Source organism: Mustela nigripes, chromosome 12 (genome assembly GCF_022355385.1).
Source record: "Mustela nigripes isolate SB6536 chromosome 12, MUSNIG.SB6536, whole genome shotgun sequence".
Classification (NCBI taxonomy): Eukaryota; Metazoa; Chordata; class Mammalia; order Carnivora; family Mustelidae; genus Mustela; species Mustela nigripes.
Window position 1 is genome coordinate 1,037,420 of NC_081568.1, and position 10,310 is coordinate 1,047,729.

The window sequence follows — 10,310 nt, forward strand, 5'->3', positions numbered from 1 at the left end:
AATGTCTTCTCCATGTAAACTTTCGCTCGTAAACTTTATGCCTCAGGGTGGCTCCCTTCTGCTCCCAGCGCGGCCCTGCCCCAGGGCTCCTGGAGTCTGGGAATGGCCTGAACTAGCGAATGTCCGAGTGGGGTCGGTGGCCCTGGTCTGCGGCCAGACCCGGCCGAGCTCGGCTCCTCCTCCACGGTGGGTTCGCTGCCTGAACCTTGCCATGCTCTTGTCCTGCTTTGGAAACTTGGTAGAAAAAGGAGTCTGTGACCCACCGGCCTGTGGCCAAGCCTGGGCTCCTCCTCTGCTCAGGGGCAGGGCCGGTCAGGCGCAGAAGGGCTTGCCTCCCGCCTTCGGAAGGGCCAGCGGCTCCTTGGCTGCACCCGAGGTGGGAGCGTCATGGGGTGGGGCCGGCGGGAAAGCGCGCGCCAGGGGTGTTGTCAGCACGTTGGCGCCTGCCCCCAACGAGCGTCCCATCGGTCCTGGGTCAAGGAGGGTGCCCTTGGCGGTGGCCCAGGCCTGGTTCAAAGTGCTGTGCCTGAGGATGGGGTCGTGAAAGACCCCATCCATCCAGTTTCTGAGACTGGTTACCGGGGAGTCCTGGTGCCTGTCCAGGGCACCAGTGGGGGCCGGGGCCGCAGGCGAGGATGAGGCAGGGGCCAAGGAGGTGGCCGCAGGGGCCGCCGGGCCTTGACGCTTGAGCATGCATGATGGAAACTCAGTCTGGCTCAGTGTGGTGGCGGCGGCGGTCGCCGTGTGAGCCAGGGACCAGATGCGCGGCTTGGCCTCGAGGCCTGCTGTTGCCCCAGCGGGCCCGAAGCCCAGCTTGGCCTCGCAAGCCTGCGAGCCGCCCCCCACACCGGACTGCTGCTCTGGCCCTGCCGCTGTGGTCCGGAGGCAGCTCCTGGCCCTCTCTAGGTCCTGGTCCAGGGGGGCCCCGCCACCGGCAGCCAGGGGCATCCGGAGGGTGCTGGAGGCCTCCTTTCCCGGGGCGCTTGGACCATCCGGTGCGGCAGGGATGCGCTCCAGACCGCCATCCAGGGGCTGGAAGGGCGGTTTCAGCTCGCACTCAGGAGGCTCCGCCTCCAGCGGGTCGAAGTCCTCCAGGTCAGTGAGCTCCAGATCCTTTTCCTCTTTGCGCACGGGCTCTGCGCAGGACAGAAGGAGAGGCCAGTGCAGGGACAGAGGCGGGGGCTAATCTGAAGAACCGTGCACTTCCTTCCTAGCTCTGCACCCGTGCTTCTAGGGCCCACCCTGAGCTCGGAAAAGCACCCAGAGCGGTTCTCCGCACCTCCCACTCTCGGACGCTCCCCATCCCCCAGGTGGCAACAAAGGGCGATTTCCTCCTCAAATCAATAGGGGTCCGGTTAGGGTGGGTGTGTCCACGTTTTAAACGTTGTTTTGGGTTTCTTTAAGCCTGTCCCTGTTGGCACCACGGGCCCCCTGGGCTCAGGGCCTCTGGGGCCAGCTCATTCATTTGCTGCGCAGGGCCTTGAAGTTTGCTTTCACTACCCCAGGTTCGATGTCTTTGGAGGTCCTAGATCCCTGACAGAAGGCACTGGGAGTCCCCGAGCTCGGCGCCCCGGCACCAGCACCGCCCACGCCCCTCGCACCTTCGGTCTTGGTGCTCCCCAGGGGCTCCTCCCGGGCTTCCTCCTCCGCCCCTTCTTCCTCCTCGCCCTCCGCGTAGGCGCGCTTCTCATCTGCGCATTTGTTCCGCGGAGGCCACGTCATCTTGTTCTCCTTCTTGAGGCGGCGGCGCGCGTTGGCGAACCAGGTGGACACCTGCGTGAGGGTCATCTTGGTGATGATGGCCAGCATGATCTTCTCGCCCTTGGTGGGGTAGGGGTTCTTGCGGTGCTCCTGCAGCCAGGCCTTGAGCGTGCTGGTGGTCTCGCGCGTGGCGTTCTTGCGCCGCGTGCCGCTGTCCATGGTCCCGTACCTGCAGACAGGCTGGGCAATGGGGTGCCGGCCGGGACCCCTGCCTAGGCCGGCAGCCGGAGCCAGGCCCCTGCCGGCTTTCGGTCCCCGTCGTGGGGGTGTGCTTACGGTGGTAAGACCGGGTGGGACCCAGGCCCCCACCCCTTGCCACTGCCTACAGGCACTGCCTTTTCTGCCTGTGTCTATTACACTTACAGGGACCCCGGGCTCCTGCTCAGCCAGAGGGGTCAGGGTGGAGCGCTCAAGGCCAGGCTAGGTCTCGCTCACTCCACCTAGGCCTCTCTTCTTCAGTTCCTTAGATCCGCAAACCAGGAAAGCCCCTCACAGAAGTGCAAGCCCGACTGTATGACACCCATGGGCGGGAACGGCCTTCAGTTCCCGCGGGAGAAAGCGCCCGGATGGCCTTCTGCAGACCTCCTGCAGTCACGATTCCTCCTCTCGCCCAGATGGGTCATGCTGTCTTAGAGTGGGTTCCACTGGACTCCCCCTTCCAGTCCCCACCACAGGGGAGGGTGGACTGGGTCCCACATACCGCAGAGGCTGCCCCTTTTGGGCGGAGGGGGGGCAGTCATCTCAAGCCCAAGCACCAACACTTGGCTGCCAGGAAGACCCCGTCCAGCAAGGGCTTTGGGAGTGCAGACAGCGTGGGGAGCGGGAAGGGGAGGCTGGGGACGCATTTGTGTCTGTGGGGCTTGGCTTGCCTAGGAGGTGGGACTTGGACTAAGCCAAAGTCAGCAGGAGCCCGACCCTGAGACTGTCCCTCCTCCTGTCTCCCCAGCTTTCACAAGGGCGTGGGTTGGGGAGTTTGATGGCAGAATGGAGCGCAGGGGGCCCTGTGGTGCGGTGAGGAGGGGTTCCAGCCCTCACCTGTCATAGGGATACTGGCCCAACGCTGGCTCGTAGGGGTAGTAGGCAGCAGCCGCTGCAGGCGCCAGGCCCGCATGCGCAGATCCAGGCCCGTCCTTGGAGTCGAAGCCATTCTGTAGGATCCCAGGAGCCTGGGGTCACAGCTTCTGGGAGGCGACCCAGCTCGACCCCGCCCCCCCACACACCTCGGCTCCTTCACGCTTTGCACAGACCCCCAGGCAGCCTCACCAGCCATCCCGTCCCCAGACTCTCTCCCCTGCCCAGGGAGCAAGGAACCTCCAAAGGGGGAGGGCGAATGAGCAGAACTGGGGGGTAGGAGAGAGGAGAATGAGATTGGCGGAAGAAAGGGGTAGAGAAGGGGGTGGGGCGCTGGGAGGCAGCGGAGGAGCGGAGGGTGAGCGGGACCCGGGGAGTATCGAAGGGAGGAGGGGAGGGGAGAAGCGGGGGTGGAGCAAGAGGGTGGGCATGGAGAGGGCAGGGGAGGGAGAGGCCGGCGAGGCTACGTGGTGGGGGCTGCCCAGAGAGGACGAGGGAGACCTGGGAGCGAGGGAAGCGGAGCTCTGTGGGGGAGCGCGCAGCAGATGGGGCGAAGGGGCACTGGACCGGTGATGTGGCCAGAGCTGCAAGGTCCCCAGACCCGGGGGATGGAGGTGTGCCGCGGGGCCGGATTAGGAGCGGCAAAGCGGAAGGAGCCGCTAAGGTGTGCCTGTCCCGCCCCCTCCAATCTGGGGTCCAGGGCACCGGCGCCCCTGACTCCAGAGTTCAGGGAGGAGGCTTGGCAATTCCGGGGGGAGGGACGAGGCGTCGCGGGGGAGGGGGAAGGTTTCGGATAATTCCCTCCCCTTACCAGCGAGTAGAAGGCGGACGCCTCGGAGCCGTAGGTCACGTAGTTGCCGTAGCCCTGCGAGCCGCCGTAGGGGCCCCCGTAGACGCCGAGCGCTGCGGCCGAGTTGAGCTCGTGGCGCGCGGTGGCCAGCAGCCGGCTCTCGTAGACCGGGCAGTAGACAGGCGCCTGGGCCGAGGCGGCGGGCCCGGAGTCGGCCAGCGTGCGGCCCCCCGACTCACAGCACGTGCTCAGGGAGTTGGTGGCCATCAGGAACTGGAGGAGAGAGGGGCCGCGAGGAAGGGCCGGCACCCCGGCTCAAGGCTGGGGCTCTAGGCCTCCACCTGCCCGGCGCGCGGCCCAGAAGGGCGTGCCCGGTGGCCTCGGGCGTACCGCTGTCCACCGGGCCGCGCATTCCTTAGTGCTGCCAGTCTGCTTGGCCGGGCCTCCTCTGGAGAATTGGGGCCCAGCCCGGCCAGCCCCCTGACCTTTCGCACCCTCCCCGGGGTGTCTGTGTGTGGGGGTGGGGGGGCGGATTCTAAGGCTGTGCACGCCCTCCTGTGCCACATCTCTCCTGGGTCCCCGGGTTCCTCTCGGGCAAAGAAGCCTCAGAGCTGGGGGTTGGGGCGTGCTGGGGGTCAAACAAAGCCGGAGAAATGCGTCCCCCCGCAGGACAGATGCTCTCAGTGCCTCTAGTCTTCGCGGGGCCGGTGCACGGAGCGCGCGGCACAGGCCCTGCTCTCTGGGAAGCGGCACCGGGTCGCTGGACAGCCGCCCACCCACCAGTGTGTAACGCTGCATTCCCGCACCCTCGTGAGGCCCCCTTACCTGGGGTGCGGAAGAATAGGGGTATCCAAACTGCGGGTAGGACATGGCGGGCGCCGCCCGGGGCCGGCGGGCGGGGCCGGCGGGGTCTTGCGCGCGGTGGCCGGCGTGACGCGGCCACTGCTCCGGGGCCGCCGGCTCCTAGGCGCTGGGAGGGCGAAGCAGAAGAGCGGGTTAATTCGTCCACGTGCCCCGCAAACTTTTCTAACCCGGTGGGAAAGAGAGCCGCAGCGGCCGCAGCGAGCCTTTTAGCTTCACATTCCCGAGCCTCGAGGGGGCTCTGGGACCAACTGGCCTCGCAGCGGCGACACAAATACATATTTTGCAAAAAAGGAAAAAAAAAAAAACCGAGTTGCGCGAACCCGTCAAGTCAGATGTGCTTGGCTTTAAGCGGCGGAGGCGCTGACGTCAGCCCACGCCGCGCAGCTCGGCCCGGCCGCAGACGTGCGGGTCACTCGCTGAGGCCGGGCGGCGGGGCGGGGACGGGCTGGGGGCGCCGCGCGGGGCGAAGGGGCCAACAGGCTCTAACAAATGAATTTCATCCGTGGAGTCAATATCGCCCCGACGAATTGCTGTTTCTCCTTAGTCACCGAGGACGGGAAGCACTTTTAATTAGAAATTAATTAATGAGCACCTGCTCCTTCCCGCCCCACTGTAATCATTAGTCTCAATTACAAATGAGACATGTGAAGGGACACACGACTGAGTCTTCACCGAAGATGTAATCAACAGTTAAAATTAGCCGGCGCCGGCGCAGGCGACCAGCCGCCCGGGCCTCCGCGCCCCGCTCCAGGTGGAGGACGGCCGCTCCGCTGGCCCGCGCGCCGCTCCGACCGCTGTTCGGCGGGTCAGCCGCTCCGCCTCCCGCCAGTTCGGACCCTGCTCCGGGGCGGAGTTCCAGGCCCCAGTGCGGCTGCGAGTGTCCGCGTCTGGAGGTCAACGTGCCCTCAGGCGTGTGGGTCCTGAACCCCTTCCCAGAGCCATCTCCTCCAGGGGTGGGTGGGTGGCCCAAGTGCTGAGGGGCTTTGCGACTCCCCGCAGCCCTGTCCCCGGGGAACACCCCCTCCTTGGTCCCAGCCCAGGTCCTGCGGGTTGCGGCGCGGCCAACGGCCCTCCCTTTCCTCTTCCACCCCCTTGCGCGGGCCGCCCTCAGCCTCAGCCTCAGCCTCCCCCTGCCCCTCGCGGCTAAACCCGGGACTGCCAGACACCCCCGCGCGCTCGAAGAGCAGGTTTCCCGATGAGCTCCGGGGCCCCTCCCGCTACGCTTGCTCCTCCCGGCGACCCTCAGGGTTAGGTACCGGGGAGGGAGCGCCGGGACGCCCTTCCCCGCCCCCTTTGCATAGCTCCGTGACCGGGGCGCACGGAGCAGGCCGAGTACCCCCCCCCCCCCCCCAGGACTCCCCATTCGGCCCGGGTCTTGGGACCGTGCCCGAATCCAAAACAGAGGCGAGCGCGCAGGCGGCAGAGGGGCGCCCGGGCACCCGGAACTCGCTCCCCGCCTTTTATGCCGCCGCCCTCCGGGGGCCCGGCTCGCCCCTGCTGCTCTCGCCCGGCTGGGCCTCCCGCGGTCGGCCGGGAGGGGAGCTATGCGCGGCGGCGCTGTGCAGACTTGCTCGGAAAGATTCCTGGGTTCAGACCTGTGAATCGCCCCAGGGTCACCCTCTAATTAATGATGACGTTCTCGCCCTCTCCCCAGCTGCAAACCTGCCTCCCAGAAACGAAATCTGCCCGCTCTGACAGCTCGGTTGAAGGTGATTGATGACTATCTGGAGACCAGAGTACGCATCATATGATATCTGCTGCGTAATTGCTTTAATTTACAGATGAAAATACGAGCTCTCCGATCGCGTTGAACCACAGCCGGCCACGTCCGAGCTGCTTGCGAAGGAAAATCATCGGAAATAATGAATAGCCTTCCATGCAAATTATTCAGACAGTTTAAGCGTCTGTAGCCGGGAGAGATATATAAAAAACACGAGTCAAATGACATTAATAATTGTTTCTGAATTCTGTATTGATCTCATGGCGGCCGTGTTTCTTTCTTTCTCACCTGAATTGCTAATATCACCTCCTGTAAATAATCAGAAACTAGCCACCGGGGCTTCTCCGCCAGAAATGAATCTCTCAATCTCTCTCCCTCTTCCTCCTCTGCCCCTCCCCTCCCCCACCCTCCTCCTCCCGCCTCCAGTTTGCCGGCTTCGGCGGCGGCGGAGGCTTTTCTGAACATCCCCTACTTTCCATTATTTATTGTTTACAAACAGCTCGCTCTCTCCTGGTAATGAGGCCGGGGTGAGGGAGGGGCAGGGGCCCACGGTGGCCGAGGGCTCAGGGAGCAGTAATGGCGAGAGAAGGATGAATTCAGCATCTTCCCCTGACTCCACTCCCCAAGGCCCAACCCGGCGACTGCGAGCAAGCGCTCAGGCTGCGGCCGACAGCCAGCGCCCAGTCCCAGCAGCCCGGCGGGTCGGGGCAACGCGCCCTGCACAGAGCAGCGCACCCAGGCCCTTTCCTTACCGGCCACAGCTCACGGGGAACGGCGCCCCCCTGAACACGCGACCCTTTATTTTCTGAACCGAAGCGCCAGCCTTCCGTCGCAGCCCTCTGGGGGCCTCTGGGGGAGGGGTGCCCAGGGCCTCCTTTGACCATCACTGCGAGGTTTCCTTTCCAGTCCGCGCTCCTAAATAGGAGCTCCCAGTCCCCACCCACCTAGCCCGGTTCTCCAGGCAACCTTTTCTTCTAATCAGAAATCGAGCTCAACGGCTACTCTCCAAGGCGTTGCACACTGATCCCCTGCTTCGCGCTGCCCCAGGCCTGTGACACGGGGGCCTGTGCTGCCGGAGGGGTCTAGGCCCTGCTATCCAGTGCTGGATTCAGGGTCCATCAGGCCTGTCTCCCGTCTGGAGCACCCCGGAATATCCCGCTGATAACCAGCACCCTGCCTGCGGCCTCCTGGAACCGGGATACTTTCTGGGTTAGCTTCCTCGCGGGGAAGATACCGGAATAACATCCGAGTGCCCTTTCCTGAAAGGCCCAGCCTTGAGCTGAGGCCCCGAGGTTTCCCTCTAAGAGAGGACAGAGCAAGAGTGTGAACATCTCAGGTATCAGCAGCTAAATGCGCCTGCATAGACTGCAAGCTGAACCCACATCCACCCAAGGACCCTGGGTTCTGAATACACCCAGGAGAGGTTCCCCTCCAACAGGGCAGCGGCGCAGCTTCGGGGACGTGCCCTCACTGGCCTGGTGAGTGCTAAAGGAGCCACGGGCCTAGGGGGCCTGAGGAGAGCCAGCGCCAAAGGTTAGAGGCCTGCGCTCACCCTTCTGGCCCCGAGGTGCTGTAGGCCGCGGAGGGCCTAGGGGAGCTAGGCCGCGCCCTAATATTCTCCGCCCTCCCCCCTGAGACCGGCTGAGGCCAGTCCTCCTGGTCTGTTCCCGAAGTCGTCCCCCAGGGTCACTGGCTTCTCCGCACCGAGAGCCGCCAGGGGCTCTCTCCGCCCCAACAAAGTTGACCCCAGGCAGAGGGCGGAGGCTAGAGCGCGCAGAGCCAGGCAAGGGCCTCGGCGGAGGCGCAGGCCAGCCCCTGGGGCGCCTGTGCCCGCCCACTGCTCCCGGACACCCGGGCGGGGTGCGGGGTTGGAAGGCGTTCTGGAGAGCGGGGGCGCGGCACTCGCGAGCCCCGAGGTCGGCAGGTCACTCCTCCGCGGCCGGTCCTGCGGGTCTCACGCGAAGTCAGGCTGTCGAGCTGCGGGCAAGCGCTCTGAATCCGGCTCCCGAGACGCCTCCATTCCAGGTCGGCGGGTTCCGGCTCTCCTGCCGCGCCCCCGCCGCTCGCCCGCAGGGCGCCGCCCGAGCGGGAAAGGCGCGCAGTCGGGGCGTCCGGGAGCAGGCCCGGCTGCCCCGCGTTGGCCCCCGCGCCCCGCGCCGCCCCCGTCCCCCCGCTCCCCCCCGTTTCCACAACTTGCAGCGAACGCAGCGGCCTCTGGAGACCCCAGCGGCTGGCAGCAAACTTTGCGCCCTCCGGCGCAGGAGCGATCCTGGCAAAGTTTGTGCGGCCGAGCCCACTCCCTACCTGCGCTGGGGACGCGCCCGCCCGCGCCGCTCCGGCGCCGGGGCCGCGGGGAGCAGCGCGCAGCCCGGGACGCACCGGGGAGTCGCCGCAGTCGCCGCCGCCCGCGCCCCTCGGCGGCCGCGCCGAGCCTCCGCCTCCCCGGAAGGGGGGAGGGGTCTCGGAGCCCCGGGGCGGGGGCGGGCGCGGGGACCTCGCCTACCTGCGGTGGCGCCCGGCCACTACCGGCCGCCCGGGAGGGCTCTGCGCGGCCGCTCGGCGCGCGCGCTCCGGCGGGGAGCAGGCGACAACTAATGGAGACATTTCCAGGCGGAGCACCTGGCGAGCGGAGCGCGCCAGCGTCCCCCGGCGCCGCGGTCGTCAGCCGAGCCCGCACCGGCGTGACGTGGGCGAGCGAGCGCGCGGCTCCCACCCGGCCGCCCATTAACGCTTTCCCCCGCGGGCGCCGCGCGCTCGCCAACTTTCCCCTCCGCCTTGGCCCGCCTTGGTGCGTGGGGCGTCTGAGCTGGCATGGGGGGCGCCCTGGGGTGGGGGCAGGGTTGCCGGCTCAGAGGAGACAGCCCCCCAACAACAGGCAGCGGGAAGGCGGGCCGCCTTGATTTGGGCAAACTCTCGGCGGCCTAGGGCTCTTCAGGGGCGGTCAGGCTGCCCCCTGCCCGCCCCGCCCCGCTGTCTCGGGCCAGCGGAAGGGGGCTGGGGACAGCTTCACTGGTTCTTGGCCCCAGTTCTCCTGGGTTTCCCTTTAGTCATGGTCTCCTCCAGGTCTGGAGAGCTGGGCGGGGGTCCGGCAGCGCCCGACCTCGTCCGGTAGACCAGGCAACCAGGCCTGGGCTTTCTTCCCTGCGCTCCCGCCCCAACCTCTCCCCTCAGCACTAAGGGAGGCCCGCTTCACAGCAACCCCGCACTCGGGTCCCTGCCTACTGGGGCTCTCTAGGCAGGAGCGGTTGCCTTGATGCAGGCCGGGGGCTTGGGCAGCTGGAGGTGGGCACACAAAGTTGACAGAAACCGCTGGGGGGGGGGGCAGGCTGTAAGCCTGTGAGCTGCCTGGGCCCCGGTGGCTCCATAGGGAGCTTTCTAAGGGCAGCCCAGAGCCCTGTGAGGCTGCCCCTGCCAGGGACACACTTCACCTGAGCAGCCTGTGGGGTCTGCAGCCGGAGTCCAGGGGGGGAAGTCAGCCGGGGCGGGTCCCAGGTCACTCCACCAGGGGCGCTTCTCACCCTGCCCGCCACCCCTGTCATTTCAGAGAACCATGAAGTTGTTGTCCTTAGGATCTGTGGCCTTAGAATGACGGCTGAGATTTGTTGATTGGATAATGTCTGAAAAAGTGATTTGCTGTCTCCGCCCCCCCTTTTTCTTCAGAGCTCTGCCGCAGCCAGGGTGGCCGAGCACATCCCCGGGCTTCCACAGTGGCCTGCTGGGGTGGTGGTCTCCTCCACAGGGCAGAAAGAAGAGGGTCGGCCGTCCCCGGCTTCCCCGGGGCTGAGTCCAGACCTTCTCCTGGCTTCTCTGGGAAGGACACTGCTGAGGTCCCCGGGTCTGCTCTGAAGATGCGAAGAGCTTCCTGCAGGCCCCAGGCTCCAGGCAGCCGTCCAGGGGGGCAGGTGCGCGGACGCTCCGGCGCAGCCTGGGCTGACGGAGGAGGGTCGTGGGAAGGGTGCCCTCTGTGGGTGCAGGTCTGCAGACGGTCTCCAGGGCGAGGCAGGGATGGGAGCCCCGCCAGAAGGAAGTGGAGAGGAAGGACATAGAGCACCGTGGGGAGGGGACTGGCTGCTGTCCCTGCCCCTGCTGTCAGCTTCCTCCGCC

General features: G+C 66.4%; 1 protein-coding gene across 1 annotated transcript; it reads right to left on the reverse strand.

Moving 5' to 3' along the window:
* Positions 1-312: 312 nt before the first annotated feature.
* On the reverse strand, positions 313-4,492 carry IRX4 (iroquois homeobox 4). Its single transcript, XM_059416455.1, has 5 exons — positions 4,448-4,492; positions 3,644-3,895; positions 2,797-2,909; positions 1,602-1,930; positions 313-1,136 (listed from the first exon to the last, which is right to left on the reverse strand). Exons 1-5 carry the CDS (start codon positions 4,490-4,492, stop codon positions 313-315), a joined length of 1,563 nt encoding a protein of 520 aa, XP_059272438.1.
* Between the last annotated feature and the right edge of the window lie 5,818 nt (positions 4,493-10,310).